This window comes from Babylonia areolata, chromosome 18, assembly GCF_041734735.1.
Source record: "Babylonia areolata isolate BAREFJ2019XMU chromosome 18, ASM4173473v1, whole genome shotgun sequence".
NCBI lineage: Eukaryota > Metazoa > Mollusca > Gastropoda > Neogastropoda > Buccinidae > Babylonia > Babylonia areolata.
This window is the reverse complement of record NC_134893.1, coordinates 23,091,837-23,111,836: the sequence shown is the minus strand read 5'-3', so window position 1 is coordinate 23,111,836 and position 20,000 is coordinate 23,091,837. Positions and strand designations below refer to the sequence as shown.

The 20,000-nt window shown below is 46.2% G+C and overlaps 1 protein-coding gene across 1 annotated transcript in view; it reads left to right on the top strand.

Annotated features, from left to right (window-relative positions):
• LOC143291897 (transmembrane channel-like protein 7) overlaps positions 1–20,000 on the top strand; it is a 29,786-nt gene that overhangs the window by 5,300 nt on the left and 4,486 nt on the right. Inside the window, exons 5-13 of the mRNA XM_076602036.1 lie at positions 881–1,020; positions 3,443–3,590; positions 6,220–6,387; positions 8,661–8,839; positions 9,861–9,978; positions 11,580–11,677; positions 12,915–13,022; positions 15,472–15,547; positions 18,290–18,420. Coding sequence (XP_076458151.1) covers positions 881–1,020; positions 3,443–3,590; positions 6,220–6,387; positions 8,661–8,839; positions 9,861–9,978; positions 11,580–11,677; positions 12,915–13,022; positions 15,472–15,547; positions 18,290–18,420 — 1,166 coding nt within the window. The remainder of the gene's footprint in view (positions 1–880; positions 1,021–3,442; positions 3,591–6,219; positions 6,388–8,660; positions 8,840–9,860; positions 9,979–11,579; positions 11,678–12,914; positions 13,023–15,471; positions 15,548–18,289; positions 18,421–20,000) is intronic.

The window sequence follows — 20,000 nt, the reverse complement described above, 5'->3', positions numbered from 1 at the left end:
TTATTTATTTGTTTGTTTATTCATTTTTGGAGGGGCAGCGGGGGGTAGGAGGGGGTGGGGGGCGGGAGAGCATGGGGAGAGGTGTGAGGGGAGTGTCTGGTCTTTGTGTGTGTGTGTGTGTGTGTGTGTGTGTGTTCGAAGTGTTGTGAGTTCAGTGTCAGTCCTTCCATGCACGTGTAAGTTACTTTTTTTTTTAGTATTGTTTTTCTTCCACTATGCACCACGTATCGACATATGATATTTTGTCACTGTACCAGAAAACAGTAACACATTCTCCCCCTGAAAAATGACAAAGAACAACAATAAGCTGAATACAGACTCCTATTCTAGACTGTACAGACATAAGAATAATCAGCTAAAACACACATCACCTTCACTGTACAAAACGTAAGTGTGAAAAAAAAGAAGATAAGCAGTATCATCGAGAAAAAGCAAAACATGTTATATAATGTGAAAAAAATGGGTCAAACTGACCTGTAGGTGGTAACTTGTCATATGATGAAGGAATTTCCCTACGTTTTGGACCCTAGGCCCTTCTTCGTGGGGAGAAAAGTAAAGAATGGAGAAGAAAAGAGAGGACAAAACCAAGGCAGAGGTAAAACTAAAAACTGTGAGAAGTAATCAAAAAGAAAAGAGAAAAAGGTGAGCAATATTTACAAAGGTAAAGAAGGGGAGGATGGTTAAACACTGGAGGGGGGGATGTGGAGGGGGGGAAAGGAGGGTTGTAGTTTGCCAAAAGATGAAAAGGTGTAAGAATGTGTGTGCTGGTCAGTGTGTGTGTGTGTGTGTGTGTGTGTGTTGTTACATAATATGTTGCACGTGCACTGGGACGCCACTTTGTGACCACACGTGTACGTGCGTGCCTCTCCCTGTCCCACAGGGCTGGTTGGAGAAGACGGCGCTGTTTTACGGCCACTACAGCGGGAACGGACTGGATGGAACAGACTACAAGCTGTCACTGGCCTACATTCTCGTCTGCATCTTCTGCCTCGTCCTCAGCCTCTTGCTCATGGGACGGAAGTATGACTGAATGAATGACATGGATAGTTATGTAGCGTCTATCCTTCTGTCGGAGATCAAGCTCTAAAACACTTTACAAAAAAGAAAGAAACACACACACACACACACGTAGTCATTTACACAACAGGCTGCCTAACCTGCGTAGAGCTTGATTGACAGCTACCATTTAGCGCTCATCATTCGTTTTCCTGTGTGTCATTCAGTCAGGTTTCAGTCAAAGCACATAGCCGGCGTTTAGCTTTCTTTCTTCTTCTTTTTTTTTTTTTTTTTTCGTGTATGACCGTTTTTGTTTATTTATCCCGCCATGTAGGCAGGCATACTCAGTTTTCGGTGTTGTGTATTCTGGATATGTTCTTGTTTCCATACTCCACTGAACACTGACATGGATTACAGTGTTTTTAACGAGCTTATTTGATTTTCTTCATGCGTACACACACGAAGGGGTCTTAGAGACCAGCAGGTCTGCACATATGTTGACCTTGGAGATCAGAAAAATCCCCATTACCTCTCTCCATACGAACGGCGAAAGAGACGACGTTAACAGCGTTTCACCCCAATTACCATCATCAAAATATTGCAAGAGGAAGGCTCTTATACTGAAGAGGTGAATGTTGACAAAGAATACCACAATTCTTACGATGGAAGCTAAAGGTTGGGTCATTCAGACACCCACTGGACATCCAAGGGGTCTGTGTAGAGGAGAAGAGAGGACTGGCCGTACTGAGTGAGTTAAATCCGCTCTTTAGCCATCAGGCGCCGTTACCGAGATTCGAAAGCGGATCCCTCGGATTGCAAGTCCATCGCTTTAACCATTTGTTTGTTGCGTTTAACCACCTCTTGGTTCCTACCCTCTACCACCTCGTTTTTCTCTTCTATGGCCTCGTGTGCTGTTGTGTTGAAAATGCACTATTGCATATGTATTGTTTCGTGTGAGGCGCTTGGAGCCCCGATGATACGGGGAGTTTGCACAATATAAATATTATATGATAATGATAATAATAACAATAATGGTAATAATAACAATAATGATATAATGATGAAAATTACGATTCTTGTTATTGTTATTTTATCATTATCATTATTATCATTGGTTAAAATGTTAAAGATCTCATAGAGTTTTACGAGCCGGTGGGAAAGGGAAGTCATATCCACTGTGTCTAGGGCGAGGCAACAGGAAGGCGGGGCCCAATCCTCTCCTTCCGTCGTTTTAACCTTCCCCAACCGAAGTCAGGTAACCCATTCACACCTGGGTGGAGTGAGGAGAACTCGGAGTGAAGTGCTTTTCCTATGGACACAGTTCCACGCTGATATGGACCTTCGAACCCTGATCACTGGTGAACACTGGAAGTCTGACACCTAACCGATTCTGCCACGTTGCCTCCTGCTGGCTTGACTTGCACCTTTGATCAAGGTCAAGATGTTCAGTGCTGGGGAGTCTTGGTGTTGTCAATATTTCGTACGTTTGAACGAGAGGGTGGATTGTTTAAGAGTCACGTCTGTTCCGAGTGTGAGTACCATTTGGTGTTCCGAAAGGGGGAGGGGCTGGGGTTCGGAGGGGTGGGAGTGGGGGCGTTCTGATGGAGCGAAGGCTTGAAGGAGAGCTTAAAAGATCTATATTGGCAAAGACATTCATGTCACATTGATATTGGCATGGGTTTTGGTTTAGAGAAAGTTGCGTCGTTCGAAGGGCTGAGTACTGATTCTGTCTTTATGTTTAAAGGGTCTGATCGACTGTTAGGCATTAATGTACGACAGTCGTATAACGCAGTCCTTTGTCTTGGGCAACCGATTGAAAAGGAGTTCACCGTCAGAGCACGTCTGATGCCTGACTCGGAGTTGGGGGTGGGTTCGAGATGTCTCTGTTTTGTTTTTTCACGTGAGAAGGGTGTGCGACAGTTGAATGAACAACTTTATCATGTGATGTAGTCGTTCTTTTTTCCGGACAATATTAGTTTCTATTGACAAAAGCGGTGTCGTGCCTGCCCAACGTTGTTCTGTGCTGTATTGTGCTGTGTTGTTGTTCTGTGCTGTACTACACTATACTGTGCGATACTGTACTGTCATGTACTCTGCTGTGCTATTACGTGCTCCGGTGTGTTGCGCTGTACTGTACTTGCTGTGTTGTGTACTATATTGTATTGTACACTGCTGTGCTGTACTGAATTGTGATAATTATACTGTGCTATGCTGTACTGTGTTGTACTGTACTGTACTGTACTGTACTGTACTGTACCGAGTTGCGTTGTACTCTGTTGCACTGTGATACGCCATACTGTATTGTATTGTGTTGTACCGTGCTGTGTTTCAACTGCATTGTATTGTACTGTGTTGTGTTGTGTTTTGCTGTGCTGTGCTGTATTGCACACTTGCTGTGCAATGTTGTGTTGTACTATATTATCATCCTTACAATTTCTTCTCTCAGCATGGCCTCCAATTTCCGGGAGTCTATCCTGAACGCCGGTGACGGGTCCACGCAGTTCTGCAACAAGGTGTTTGGCAACTGGGATTTTACGCTGAGTGACGAAGCCTCGGCAGTGGTGAAGCACAGGTCTGTGCGCTACGAACTGCTGGTGAGACCTGGGGTCACGTATTGGTGTGGGGGTCACGTGCTGGTGTGGTGAGTCCTGGGATCACGTGTTGGTGTGGGGGTCACGTGCTGGTGTGGTGAGTCCTGGGATCACGTGTTGGTGTGGGGTGTCACGTGCTGGTGTGGTGTCCTGGGATCACGTGATTGTGTGGGGATCACGTGCTGGTGGTGTGAGACCTGGGATCACGTGTTGGTGTGGGGATCATGTGTTGGTGTGGTGAGACTGGGGGTCACGTGTTGGTGTGGGGGTCACGTGCTGGTGGTGTGAGACCTGGGATCACGTGCTGGTGTGGGGATCACGTGCTGGTGTGGTGAGACTGGAGGTCACGTGTTGGTGTGGTGAGACTGGGGGTCACGTGTTGGTGGGGGGGGTCACGTGTTGGTGTGGTGAGACTGGGGGGTCACGTGATGGCGTGGCGAGACCTGGGGTCACGTGTTGGTGTGGTGAGACCTGGGGTCACGTGTTGGTGTGGTGAGACCTGGGGTCACGTGTTGGTGTGGTGAGACCTGGGGTCACGTGATGGCGTGGTGAGACCTGGGGTCACGTGTTGGTGTGGTGAGACTGGGGGTCACGTGATGGTGTGGTGAGACTGGGGGTCACGTGATGGTGTGGTGAGACCTGGGGTCACGTGTTGGTGTGGTGAGACCTGGGGTCACGTGTTGATGTGGTGAGACTGGGGGTCACGTGATGGTGTGGTGAGACTGGGGGTCACGTGTTGGTGTGGTGAGACCTGGGGTCACGTGATGGCGTGGTGAGACTGGGGGTCACGTGTTGGTGTGGTGAGACTGGGGGTCACGTGTTGGTGTGGTGAGACTGGGGGTCACGTGTTGGTGTGGTGAGACTGGGGGTCACGTGATGGTGTGGCGAGACCTGGGGTCACGTGTTTGTGGTCTTTGTTATCGTTCGTTCGTTCTTTTGTTGAACGTCTGTCCGCAATTGTGACTTTTAGACAAAACCACTTCCCCCACCCCACCCATGCCTTAAGTTATCACTTCATTCCCAATTCACCTCTCCCCCAACTTGTATTGAAGAAAAGGGAGTAGTGTTTTATTCATGGTGTTGCTTGTTTTGGGGTGGGTTTTTTTTGTTTGTTTGGTTGGTTGGTTGGTTGGTTGGGGTTTTTTTAATCTTTATTGTTTGGTTTGCTAAATTTGTGGAAGCGCATAATGATACAATAAAAGAAATCAAATGAGATAAAACAAAACATTTGACAAGAAAGATCGATACATGAATAAATAGATGAATTTAAAAAAAAAGTATATTAAACAAACAAACAAACAAACAAAAACAACGGCGTCGTCTGATGAGACATATTCCGTTAGCCTGACAAAAGCCTACTCGAAAAGCACATCCAGACAACATATACGCAGACAGAGACTGCCTGTGAATGTTTGATCTACATCTATGGTAGAGACGCTTTGGGTTTATGCCTAGGTCAGTCAACTTCCTCGCCCGCCACCCCCCACCTACTCCCCTGCACATTCCTTCTGTCATTGCTGCTGCATGCACATGTTAAATGATCAGTGTAAGGACAAGGCCACGCAGGACTTCCTGTTTGAGGAAGTATCTGGGTTTGTTCCAGTGCACCTTTCATGTACCTATACTGTGTGTGCAAGCGGAATCGGTACGTGTAAGCGCCAATGACTTGAAGTTGTGTACCTTGTCAATGGAGAGAGTTACTTCTCTTTATCGTTTGTGAACCCTTTACTCTCCCAGGATAACTGTTCTGTTCTTTCACTGAACGACGTTGCCTTGATTAAAAAGGGTCGTAAGCCAATCAGGTTAATGGTTAAAGGTGATATATATATATATATATATATATATATATATTTTCCCCAAGGGAGAGCGCGTCGCTCTACTGACAGCCCCCCGCCCCGCCCCCTCCCCCCCCCCTTTTTTTCTGCCTGCAGTTTTGTTTGTTTCCCTGTCGAAGTGGATTTTTCTACAGAATTTAGCCAGGGACAACCTTTTTGTTGCCGTGGGTTCTTTTACGTGCGCTAAATGCATGCTGCACACGGCCCCTCGGTTTATCGTCTCATCCGAATGACTAGCGTCCAGACCACCATTGAAGGCCTAGTGGAGGGGGAGAAAATACTGGTGACTGCCGGTGTGATTAGAACCAGTGCGCTCAGATCAGATTCTCTCGCTTCCAAGGCTAACGCGTTACCTCTAGGCCATCACTCCACTATAGATATATATGGAGAGAGAGAGAGAGATGTGTGTACGTGTGTGTGTGTGTGTATGCGTGTGTATGTGTGTAAAATGTTATTGTATATTATCATCATCATGATTATCATCATCATTGTTCGAACACATAGTCATTCGGATGAGACGATAAACCGAGGTCCCGTGTGCAGCATGCATTTAGCGCACGTAAAAGAACCCACGGCAACAAAAGGGTTGTTCCTGGCAAAATTCTGTAGAAAAATCCACTTCGATATGAAAAACAAATAAAACTACACGCAGGAAAAAATACAAAAAAAAAAAAAATGGGTGGCGCTGTAGTGTAGCGACGCGCTCTCCCTGGGGAGAGCAGCCCGAATTTCACACAGAGAAATCTGATGTGATAAAAAGAAATACAAATACAAAAAAAATTCCACAAACCGAACAGAGCGACCTGAACGAGAAGCAGTTTCTGAGAGAGCGGGAAAGCAGACTGACGAGCGCCTGCAAGAAGTGTGCCCTCTACACCGTGCGCATCATCATCAACATCTTCATCGTCCTCGTCCTGGGTGCCTCTGGCTACATCGTCTTCTACGTGACTGATTACTCCACTGCGGTGAGTCTTTTTACACGGCTGATTTCTCCACTACGGTGAGTCTTTTTACACGACTGATTTCTCCACTGCGGTGAGTCTTTTGCATGACTGATTTATCTATTTCAGTGAGTGTTTTACACGACTGATTTCTACACCACAGTGAGTCTTTTACATGACTGATTTCTCCACTACGGTGAGTCTTTTACACGACTGATTTCTTCACTGCGGTGAGTCTTTTACATGACTGATTTCTCCACTAAGGTGAGTCTTTTACATGACTGATTTCTCCACTAAGGTGAGTCTTTTACACGACTGATTTCTCCACTGCGGTGAGTCTTTTACATGACTGATTTCTCTATTTCAGTGAGTGTTTTACACGACTGATTTCTACACCACAGTCAGTCTTTTACATGACTGATTTCTCCACTACGGTGAGTCTTTTACATGATTGATTTCTCCACAAAGGTGAGTCTTTTTACACGACTGATTTCTCCACTACGGTGAGTCTTTTACACGACTGATTTCTGCACTACGGTGAGTCTTTTACGTGACTTATTTCTCCACTACGGTGAGTCTTTTACACGACTGATTTCTCCACTAAGGTGAGTCTTTTACACGACTGATTTCTCCTCTGCGGTGAGTCTTTTACATGACTGATTTATCTATTTCAGTGAGTGTTTCACAAGACTGATTTCTACACCACAGTGAGTCTTTTACATGACTGATTTCCCCACTACGGTGAGTCTTTTACACGACTGATTTCTGCACTACGGTGAGTCTTTTACATGACTGATTTCTCCAATACGCTGAGTCTTTTACACGATTGATTTCTCCACTACGGTGAGTCTTTTACACGACTGATTTCTCCAATACGCTGAGTCTTTTACACGATTGATTTCTCCACTACGGTGAGTCTTTTACACGACTGATTTCTCAACTACGGTGAGTATTTTACACGACTGATTTCTCCACTAAGGTGAGTCTTTTACATGACTGGCTTCTCCACTACGGTTAGTCTTTTATATGACTAATTTCTCCACTACGGTGAGTGTTTCACATGACTGATTTCTCCACTAAAGTGAGTGTTTTACATGACTAATTTCTCTACCACGGAGAGTCTTTTACATGATACGTTTCCCCACCACGGTGAATCTTTTACATGACTGATTTCTCCACCAAGGTGAGTCTTTTACAGAACTGATTTCTCCACTACGGTGAGTGCTTTACATGACTTATTTCTCCACCACGGTGAGTCTTCATTCAGTGCAGGGTGACTAGTAAAGAGCAAATGGTGGGTTACTTTTTTTTATGCAACACAGCAACAGTAGCAGCAGTAGTAGTAGTAGCAGCAGCAACAACAGCACTAGCATCAGCATTACTAGTAGCAGTAGTAGTAGTAGTAGTAGTAATGTTACGAGTAGTAGAATCAGCACTAGCATTACTAGTAGTAATAGTAGTTGCTGTTGTAATGACGATAATGATGATGATAATAATAATAATAATAATAATAATAATAATAATAATAGCAGTACCAGTAGTAGGAGGAGCAGCTGTTGTAATAATAAAAAAAATAATGATAATAATGATGATAATAACATTATTATTATTATTATTATTATTATTATTATTATTATCATATCATCATCATCATCAACATCATCATCAACACAGTACTTGTTGCATGGCGCAAACAACACATACAGCACATTGTTCTTCCATGAAACGATACACGTGCAATAGTATGCACCTACCATTCACCATCCACCTCCACCACCACCACCACCACCACCGCCATCATCATCAAAATCAACAACAACAACAACAACAACAAAAACAGCCTACCACCACCGCCACCTCCTCGACTACCTTAAACAACAACAGCAGCAACAACAATAGCAAAACCATCACCAACACCACCGCCAAAATCAACAACAACATCAAAAACAGCCAACAGTCACCGCCACCGCCAACAAAACATTCAACTACAACCGCCGCCAAAAACAAAAAAAAACAAACAAAAAAAAACGAGAAACAACAACAACAACATAAACAGCCAATCACCACCAGCCGCCACCACCAAAACAACAAACAACAAAATGCAGCCAGCCACCACCAGTCGCCACAAACCAACAATAACCACATTACTAAACATTTCTTCCCCACCCACCCTTCTCCCATCTCTCCCCCCCCCCCCTCCTCTCTCCCCTCCCCCTCCCCGTGTACCCCCCCCCCCCAAACCCCCCGCCCTCCCCCAATGCCTCCCTCCCCTCTCTTCCCACTGGCTGCCCGTGCAGTACGTGACGGAGCACAGTGACGTGTCAGGCACGGAGGCCGTGCTGCTGAGGCTGTTGATTCAGTTCCTGCCTGCCATCACCATGGCCGTGCTCAACGGGGCCCTGCCCATCATCTTCCAAAAGGTGGTGCAGAGCGAGCAGTACACCACTGCCTACGTCATCAAGATCACCCTCATCAGGTAACGTTCCCCCTCTGCGTGTACAGACAAGTCAGCCACCCAGCCAGGTCAGTCCTTTGTTAGTTACAGATTTTCCCTCGTCAGGTAACGTCCACCCCCCCCCCCCCTTGAACACACACACTCTCACCCCCTGTGTACAGTGATCACTACCTTTGTCAGTTACAATCATACCCTCATCAGGTAATGCTCCCCCCCCCCCCCCCCACACACACACTCTCTCTCACCCCCTGTGTACAGTGATCCAAACCAATCCTTTGTCAGTTACAATTATACCCTCATCAGGTAACGCTCCCCCCCCCCCACACACACACACACACCCTCACCCCCTGTGTACAGTGATCCAAACCAATCCTTTGTCAGTTACAATTATACCCTCATCAGGTAACGCTCCCCCCCCCCCCGCCCCCCCCCCCCCCCCATCCCACCCCACACACACACACTCTCACCCCCTGTGTACAGTGATCCAAACCAATCCTTTGTCAGTTACAATTATACCCTCATCAGGTAACGCTCACCCCCCCCCCCCCACACACACACACACACCCTCACCCCCTGTGTACAGTGATCCAAACCAATCCTTTGTCAGTTACAATTATACCCTCATCAGGTAATGCTCCCCCACCTCCCCGTGTACAGTGATCCACATCAATCCTTTGTCAGTTACAGTTATACCTTCATCAGGTAACGTCCCCGCATGAACAGACAATCACCTAGCCAGACCAATCCTTTGTCAGTTACAATTATTCCCCCATCAGGTAACGCCGCCCAAGCCCCCACCCCCCGTGTACAGTAATCCAGATCAATCCTTTGTCAGTTATGTGTAGATATATGGTGTGTGTGTGTGTGTGTGTGTGTGTGTGTGTGTGTGTGTGTAAAACGTGCATGTGTGTAAAGTTTCCATGCCCCCCTGCAGCCTCCACATGAAATAAACTTTCTTGCCTGACAACCACAGCGTCATTCATGACGTTGCGCGTGAATGACGTCACAACACTAGGAGGTGACGTGTGCTGCGTTGTGGCAGGACGGTGTTCCTGAGGCTGGCCTCACTGACGGTGCTGATGGTGACGCTATACTCCGAAGTGACTTGCAGCCACAAGGACTCCTGCACCAGCACCATCAGTCCTTGCAACGTCATCACGGTACCACACCTTCACCTGCAAGCTAGCCCCTCTTGTCGTAGTCAGCACCAGTCTGGTAGACATAGGTGTTTTTTCTGGTTAACATGTGATTTTTTCCTTCTTATTATTTCTTTAATTGTAGCAGCAGCAGCAGCAGCAGCAGTAGTAGTAGTAGTAGTAATAGAAGTGATTTTTGAAAATCATCATCATCATCATCGTCATTAGTAGTAGTAGTAGTAGCAGGAGCAGTGGTAGTATTGTTGCTGTTGTTCGTATTCTAGTTATTATTATCGTGTTGTTTTTGTTGTTAATTACTTTCGTTGTTATCATTTTGAAATTAGTCTCGTTGTTTTTTCATTATATATATATATATATATATATATATATATATATAATATATATATATATATATATATTTTTGATGATAATGATGATTAACATGCTGCTATGATTATTCCCTACACAGGCACGTCATCGTCATTTTTATATATCATTATTAATGCTCTCTCTCTCTCTCTCTCTCTCTCTCTCTCTCTCTCTCTCTCTCTCTCTCTCTCCACCAGTTAATCAACATGTGCACACTAGGGATTACAAAAAGAAATGAACAACATCCCCCTTTTTGGACTGAATGGTTGAGTCCGTCAGACTGTGATCGTCTGGGAAGGCTGTTGTGAACAGTTACACCGAGTGACTTGATTTACTTATTTTGCTCTCTCTCTCTCTCTCTCTCTCTCTCTCTCTCTCTCTCTCTCTCTCTCTTTGTGTGTGTGTGTGTGTGTGTGTGTGTGTGTGTGTGTGGTTGGGAGTTGAGTTTGGGTGTGGGGAGACAAGAGGGAAGGGGGCAGCTGGATACAATACGTGAAAGTTGCCTATTGCATTCATGTCAGACAGCAGAGAAAAGTAACAAACTACGAGAGAGAACTCCAGACCATGCTTTGAAAAAGTGCGTTCCAGTAGGTTTTCTCCCTTATTCCCTCTTCGATGGAAACTTCGTTTGGAAAAAAAGGAAAAAAAAAAAAAAAAGAATTATGTTTGGGAAAAAAAAAGAAGAAAAAAATACACATATATATCCTATGGGATTTGGTGACCACTAGGGCCGAAAACAGACACAAATTCATATACGCGCGGTACATTTTTATGTCACCAGGAAATTTACATTTTTTGCCATTTTCTGCTCCATATTGAGAGTAAAAAGCCAATGTTGGACGAAAGTATTGCGTTGTGCTGTGCTATGCTGTGCTGTGCTGTGTTGTGTTGTGTCGTGTCGTGTTGTGCTGTGTTGTATCACACTTATTACTTGTTTGCCTGCATTGTATGTTGGAAACAATGATACAAATTCTCTGTGTGTTTGTGTGTGTGCACGTGCGTACACACGCGTGAGTCCACAGTGCTTGGAGACTTATTTGGGACAACAGTTGTAGAAAGTCATCATAAACTCTGTGTGTGTGTGTGTGTGTGCGTGTGTGTGTGTTTGTGTGTGTGTGTGTGTTTATGTGAATGTGTGTGTGTGCGCGCGCGCGTGCGCGTGTGTGTATGTGTGTGCGCGCACGCGTGTGTGTGTGTGCATGTGTGTGTATGTGTGCACGTGCGTGCGCGTGGTTTGTGTGTGTGTGTGTGTGCAGTGCTGGGAGACCTATGTGGGACAGCAGTTGTACAAACTGATCATCATGGACTTTCTGGTGGTCATCATTAAAACCCTCCTTGTGGAGCTTCCGCGAAGGTCAGTTCAGGCCACGTCCACACTGAGCCCAGCCACTTGCTGACAGCAGCTGGCCGAGAATTGTGCGCGCGTCGTTTTGCGCTTTATCGCCATGTATGCCAGCCAGATTTGTCTCGTGTAGACAGATGAAACGGATGGCTGGTCCGTGGGACGGTACTCTCTTCAGTGAATCTCAATAATATTTGTTTCTACGACGTGTCCTGTGCGTGCCTGCACCCATCGTGAACACAGCGCAGGCCTCCAAGGGTGGTGCAGGATTGTTCCAAGGGCTGGTTGAGACAGTGCTTCTCTGGGTCCTCCCCAGCACCTACGGGTGTTTTTCTTTCTTCTTTGCCTGGACTAGGCTGACCCTGGAGAAAGGTCCAGTGACGGTGAGGAAAGACCCACTGACCACAGGGAAAGTCCTGTCGACAGTGGGAAAGACTACAACTTGGGATTCTCTCTTGAGGGCACATAAGACCGTATGGCTGTGTCTGGAGTGACACTGTCTTCATCTGTCTGCAGGCAGAGGCGGTTTGGTCTGTGGGGTGTGCTCAGCAGCTGGATGGTGGTGTCTTTTGCCGGTGGGCTCTGCAGTCATGAAATACTGGCTGGCACACCCATGGGGATACCTCTTTTAAGGATGTCGCGAGTTGCATCCTGTGGTCTCTTTTGCCTCTGTTCAGGAGCAGTTATATCCCTTGAATTCTTAACGGAGTGTCCTGTGCGTGCCTGCACCCATCGTGAACACAGCGCAGGCCTCCAAGGGTGGTGCAGGATGGTTCCAAGGGCGGGTGGAGACAGTGCTTCTCTGGGTCCTCCCCAGCACCTACGGGTGTTTCTCTTTCTTTTCTTTTCTGGATGACAGCGACTGTGTGCGTTGCTTTGTCAGGCTGACGGCAACTGGCTGTCAACAAGTGGCTGCGCTTTATATGCCTTACACTTAAGTAGTAATCTTCGATAAGTACCAACAAGTCACACAGTACATACCAGATTAGTCTTGACAAACTCAGTGCTTCACGGCATGATTTTCTGTTGCTGTTGTTATTCGTATAATTGTTTTTGTTGTTGTTTTCGGGGTTTTTTCCCCATGTTATTGGAGGTTGCGGGTGTCGTTGTTCACCATCACAACCTTCTGTCCCAACCAATTTCCCCAGTTTCGTGTTACTGATTTCATTCAGTAAAACAGTCGTAAAACAATAACGCAACATTTGATACGTCATATATATATATCTGTGTGTGTGTGTGTGTGTTACAGGTTGCTGTATGACAAGTGTAGCTGTGGCATCATGCAAAAGATCGGGCCTCCAGAGTTCGACATTCCTGCCAACGTTCTGGACCTGGTGTACTCCCAGTGCTTGTACTGGTGCGTGTTATCTGTTTGACATAGGTCTCGTTGAATCAGTGTTTGTATTGGTGCGTGTTCTCTGTTTGACATAGGTCTCGTTGAATCACAGTGTTTGTACTGGTGCGTGTTCTCTGTTTGACATAGGTCTCGTTGAATCACAGTGTTTGTACTGGTGCGTGTTCTCTGTTTGACATAGATCTCGTTGAATCACAGTGTTTGTACTGGTGCGTGTTCTCTGTTTGACATAGATCTCGTTGAATCACAGTGTTTGTACTGGTGCGTGTTCTCTGTTTGACATAGGTCTCGTTGAATCACAGTGCTTGTACTGGTGCGTGTTCTCTGTTTGACATAGGTCTCGTTGAATCACAGTGCTTGTACTGGTGCGTGTTCTCTGTTTGACATAGGTCTCGTTGAATCACAGTGCTTGTACTGGTGCGTGTTATCTGTTTGACATAGGTCTCGTTGAATCAGTGTTTGTACTGGTGCGTGTTCTCTGTTTGACATAGGTCTTGTTGAGTCATAGTGTTTGTACTGTTGCGTGTTCTCTGTTTGACATAGGTCTCTTTGAATCAGTGTTTGTATTGGTGCGTGTTCTCTGTTTGACATTGATCTCGTTGAATCACAGTGCTTGTACTGGTGCGTGTTCTCTGTTTGACATAGGTCTCGTTGAATCACAGTGTTTGTACTGGTGCGTGTTCTCTGTTTGACATAGATCTTGTTGAATCACAGTGTTTGTACTGGTGCGTGTTCTCTGTTTGACATAGATCTTGTTGAATCACAGTGTTTGTACTGGTGCGTGTTCTCTGTTTGACATAGATCTCGTTGAATCACAGTGTTTGTACTGGTGCGTGTTCTCTGTTTGACATAGATCTCGTTGAATCAGTGTTTGTATTGGTGCGTGTTCTCTGTTTGACATAGATCTCGTTGAATCACAGTGTTTGTACTGGTGCGTGTTCTCTGTTTGACATAGATCTCGTTGAATCACAGTGTTTGTACTGGTGCGTGTTCTCTGTTTGACATAGGTCTCGTTGAGTCATGACATGGACCCGGTTGTTATCTCAATGCTTGTGCTGCTGTATGTTCTTTCTATTTTGGCAGGATATGGTGTGTTCCTTGTGCTTGTACTGGTACTTGTTCTCTGTTATACTTGGATCTGGTGTATTCCCACTGCTTGTACCTGTGCGAGGAATGGAATGTTCTTTTATGGCCCGTCCCACATACCGGTGATTGTAGACATTTTAGTTAGTATTCCCTGGGCTTGTACTGGAGGGTGTTCAAATATTTGACGTAAGTCTGGTAGATTGCCAGTGCGTATGTGTTCTCTGTCTTTACTTGGACCTGGTATATTCCCAGTGTTTGTACTGATGCGTTTTCTCTGTTTAACCTGAGCCTGGTGCATTCCCAGTGCTTGAACTGATGATGTTCTCTCTGTTGGACATAGACTTGGTGTGTTCTCGGTGCCTGTACAAGTTAGTGTTCCCACTTTCATGTGATATTGTGTTTTCCCAGCACATGTTAGTATTCCCAGTTTCACTAACCTTCATTGTGTATGTCCAGTGCTTGACGGATAAGTATTTCCCACTTTTAAATGATTCTTAAAAAAAATATATATATATAGCATGCTGTTACAAACTTTTAAAAGCCAGGCAAATTAACGCGTGTTCAGTCGTCGACTTTGCGAAATTGTGTGAATCGTACCAGAAAACGTATAGTGATGTAAACTTTGTTTTGTGAGCTACGGAAGTGCTGCTTTTTTGGTTTAATTCTCAGTCTTGGTCTGGTGATATTTGATTTTTAAATGAACTATGATCTTTGTAGTTGCATACTTTGTGAGAGAGAGTGTGGTGTGCGTGTGTGTGCGTGTGGGGGGGGGTGGGGGAGGGGAGATGTGCAGTGCGGCTTGGCTGACTGAAATGGAGAGGCACGTGAAATTCAGTAATCTGTATATTTGTATATAGCTATTTCCTTTTGGTGCCATTTAATATATCTTTTTTATTTTACATTCATTTTATTTATTTGTTGTTTTCTTCTTATGTTGGACATGTGCTGCTGCCAAAAAGAAAATCTCTGTACCAAAGTACAGACAATAAAGTTTGTGTATTGTATTGTATTGTATTGTATTGTGAAAGGAACAAACAATAAGCAGGTTTTTTTTTGTTTGTTTGTTTGTTTTGTTTTTTTCTATTTCCATCTGTATGATAATTTGAATGCCTTTTGTTGTTATTGCTGTTGTTGTGTTGCTGTTGTTGTTATTCTTCCTGGCTTATGATGACTGGGAATGTGCTATCGGTTGTTGTGTGGGTGTTATTGTGAAATGTATGATGACAATGAAATTGTTGTTTGATTCGTTTTCAAATGATTTATTCGTTGTAATGAAATTGTTAGTCTCTCGTGGGGCAGATTTTGATCAGTTGCAGCTACATGTTGGTAACATGACGACCGTTAATATCGTGTGTCTCGATTTCAGGCTGTCCTTGACCTTTGCACCTTTGACCCCGAGTATATCAGTCTTCAAAGTCTTCATTACATTCTATTTGAAAATGGTGAGGATGTTTGAATTTCTTCTGTATTGCATTATCTTTCTGTTGTCAGTTGTCTGTCTGTTTGTTTGTTTGTTTCTGCGTATACGTAGGTACACTGATACCCAGATTCGAACACTCGACTGTTGGCCGCCGTTCTTTCTCTGTCTCTGGACCTTGCAATTGGAATGGACTTCCTCATTGGCTTCGTCAAGTCTCCGCACTCAGCTCTTTCAATTCAAGTCTGGCCATAAAACCCACCTCTTCCCAAAGTAGCCTCCCTCCCCTGCCACTTCCTTGTCTTCAGTTTCTCCAGTTTTAGAGTTATGCATGCGTGTGAATGACTGGTGCGAAAGCGCTTTGATTTGTCTCTGCACAAGATTCAGCGCTATATAAATACCATTATTATTATTATTGTTATGACATGTGTTACATGTATGTAAGCATGTTTGTTTTTCTTTATTTCTGTCTGTTGTTTTTTTTTCTCTTCGTTTTCGCATGTCATTATTTGTGTATAGTTTTCTTTTTGTATGCGTATAAATCTGTTTTTTAGCATGTCTTTCTTTCCAAATGTTTCTAAATTCATTCATCAAATACTGCTTTCCTCTCAGTTTCTGTTTTCCTCCCTCCCTTCCTTAACCTCTCTCTCTATCTGTCTTTTCATACAGTTTTCTTTTTTTTCTTTCTTAGCATACATGGTGTGTGTGTGTGTGTGTGTGTGTGTGTGTGTGTGTGTGTGTGTGTTGTTGTTGTTGTTGCTGTTGCTGTTGTTGCTGTTGCTGCTGCTGCTGCTGCTATTTTGTGGTGTGGTGGTATTGTGTTGTGTTGAAGTGTGGTGTGATGTGGTGTGGTGTGGTACGGTGTGTATATATATATGTGTGTGTCTATAGATCGATGTGTCTGCGTATGTGCATGCGTCTCTCCGCGTGCATGCACGCACGTATGCATGTTTCGTGCATTCATAAACGTACGTGCGCATGCATAGCTTGCTACTAAATTGTCAGTAAAATTCAGTCATCTCATTTTGAAAGAGTAAAAAAAAAACAAAAAAAACACAACAAAAATCCCCACTTAACTGCAAGCCTTTCCGTTTTTTTTTTCCCGCTATGTCTCACCCAACCCATCTGACCTTCCATTCCTCCCCACCCTACCCTTCCCTCCCACCACACTCACCACCTCCCCTCCCTTCTCCATCCCCCGTCCCATACCTACCCCACCTCCTCCTCCTCTGTATCCTCCTCCACCACCACCTCCTCCTCCTTCACCCCCTCCTCCTCCTCCTCCACCTCTTCCTCCTCCATCTCTCCATCCTCCTCCTCCTCCACCTCTCTCTCCACCTCTCTCTCCACCTCTCCCTCCACCTCTCTCTCCATCCTCCTCCACCTCTCCCTCCATCCTCCTCCACCTCTCTCCATCCTCCTCCACCTCTCCCTCCACCTGTCCACCTCTACATCCTCCTCCACCTCTCTCCATCCTCCTCCACCTCTCCCTCCACCTGTCCACCTCTCCATCCTCCTCCACCTCTCCCTCCACCTGTCCACCTCTCCATCCTCCTCCACCTCTCCCTCCACCTGTCCACCTCTCCATCCTCCTCCACCTCTCCCTCCACCTGTCCACCTCTCCATCCTCCTCCACCTCTCCCTCCACCTGTCCACCTCTCCATCCTCCTCCACCTCTCCCTCCACCTCTCCATCCTCCTCCACCTCTCCCTCCACCTCTCCCTCCATCCTCCTCCACCTCTCCCTCCACCTCTCCCTCCACCTCTCCCTCCATCCTCCTCCACCTCTCCCTCCACCTCTCCCTCCATCCTCCTCCACCTCTCCCTCCACCTCTCCCTCCACCTCTCCCTCCATCCTCCTCCACCTCTCCCTCCACCTCTCCCTCCACCTCTCCCTCCATCCTCCTCCACCTCTCCCTCCATTCTCCTCCACCTCTCCCTCCACCTCTTCACCTCTCTCCATCCTCCTCCACCTCTCCCTCCACCTCTCCCACCATCCTCCTCCACCTCTCCCTCCACCTCTCTCCATCCTCCTCCACCTCTCCCTCCACCTCTCCCTCCATCCTCCTCCACCTCTCCCTCCACCTCTCCACCTCTCTCCATCCTCCTCCACCTCTCCCTCCACCTCTCTCACCATCCTCCTCCACCTCTCCCTCCACCTCTCTCCATCCTCCTCCACCTCTCCCTCCACCTCTCCCTCCACCTCCACCCTCCTCCACCTCTCCCTCCACCTCTTCACCTCTCTCCATCCTCCTCCACCTCTCCCTCCACCTCTCCACCTCTCCCTCCACCTCTCCCTCCACCTCCACCTCCTCCACCTCTCAATCTCCACCTCCTCCTTCATATCTTTCTCCTCCACCTCCTTCACCTCCTCCACCTCTCCCTCCTCGTCCTCCTCTACCTCTCCTTCAACCTCCACCTTCTCCTCCGTCCTCCTCCTCTGCCTCCTTCACCTCCACCTCCGTCACCTCCCCCTCTTCAACTTCCTCCACTCCTAATCCACCTCTACCACCTCCACTATTTCCTCCCTTTTCCTTCTCATCCACCTTCACCACCTGCACCTCATCCTCTTTCACATTCCCCTGCTCTTCTTCCTTCACCTCCTCATCCACTTCCACCACCTCGTTCACTTCCTCTTCCTCCTGCCCCCCTCCTCCTCCACCTCCCCGTTCACTTCCTCTTCCTCCTGCCCCCCTCCTCCTCCACCTCCACGTTCACTTCCTCTTCCTCCTTCATTACCACCTCCTTCTCCTTCTCCTGCCCAACAGCTGTCAGCTCTGAAGGCGTGCCCTCCAGCCCAGCAGCCGTACCGAGCGTCTCGCTCCAACACCTTCTTCATGCTGATCATGTTGGCCGCCTTCTTCCTCTGCACGGTGCCCGTGGGCTACACGTTGTACACGTGAGTAGGTCCACATGGGTCAAGTCTATACACGTGAGTAGGTCCGCATGGGTCAAGTCTATACACGTGAGAAGGTCCACATGGGTCAAGTCTATACACGTGAGTAGGTCCACATAGGTCAAGTCTATACACGTGAGTAGGTCCGCATGGGTCAAGTCTATACACGTGAGTAGGTCCGCATGGGTCAAGTCTATACACGTGAGTAGGTCCGCATGGGTCAAGTCTATACACGTGAGTAGGTTCATATGGGTCAAGTCTATGGGTCAAGTCTAGGCACATGAGTAGGTCCACATGGGTCAAGTCTATACACGTGAGTAGGTCCGCATGGGTCAAGTCTATACACGTGAGTAGGTCCACATGGGTCAAGTCTATACACGTGAGTAGGTCCAGATGGGTCAAGTCTATACACGTGAGTAGGTCCACATGGGTCAGGTCTATACACGTGAGTAGGTCCACATAGGTCAGGTCTATACACGTGAGTAGGTCCACATAGGTCAAGTCTATACACGTAAGTAGGTCCACACGGGTCAGGCCTATACACGTGAGTAGGTCCACATGGGTCAAATCTATACACGTGAGTAGGTCCACATGGGTGAAGTCTATACACGTGAGTGGGTCTGCATGAGTCAAGTCTATACACGTGAGTAGGTCCACATGGGTCAGATCTATACTCGTGAGTAGGTCCACCACATAGGTCAAGTCTATACACGTGAGTAGGTCCACATTGATCAGGTCTATACACGTGAGTAGGTCCACATCGATCAGGTCTTAGTCAGTGTCAGAATGTTTGTGCTTCATGGTGGTAAACTGAATCGGCAACATCTTTTGTGGTGGTGGTTGTAGTTTTTGTTTTACATAAAGCATTCTGGGAAAACAAAGAACAGAAATTATGTAGGGTAGATCCACATGGGTCCACATGGGTCTAGTCTATACACGTGAGTAGGTCCACATGGGTCAAGTCTATATACGTGGGTAGATCCACATGGGTCAAGTCTATACACGTGAGTAGGTCCATATGGGTGAAGTCTAGGCACATGAGTAGGTCCACATGGGTCAAGTCTATACACGTGAGTAGGTCTGCATGGGTGAAGTCTATACACGCGAGTAGGTCCACATAGATCAAGTATGTACGCGTGAGTGGGTCCAGATGGGTCAAGTCTATACACGTGAGTAGGTCCACATGGGTCAGGTCTATACACGTGAGTAGGTCCACATAGGTCAGTTTCAGAATGTTTGTGCTTCATGGTGGTAAACTGAATCGGCAACATCTTTTGTGGTGGTTGCTTTTGTTTACATAAAGCATTCTTGAAAAAAAAGAAAGAAATTATGTCTGAAAAGAAAAAAACAACAGCAACAACAATAACAACACACACACACACACACACACACACACACACACACACACACACACACACACACATACATACATACATACATACATATCTCATTATTGTACTTGTTGATGTTCTTGTTTGGCATCAAGCATTATGGGGAAAAAAAAAACACCGAAAGTACGCCTGAAAAAACAAACAAAAAAAAGACCACACAACAACAACAGCAACAACCACAACAACACACAC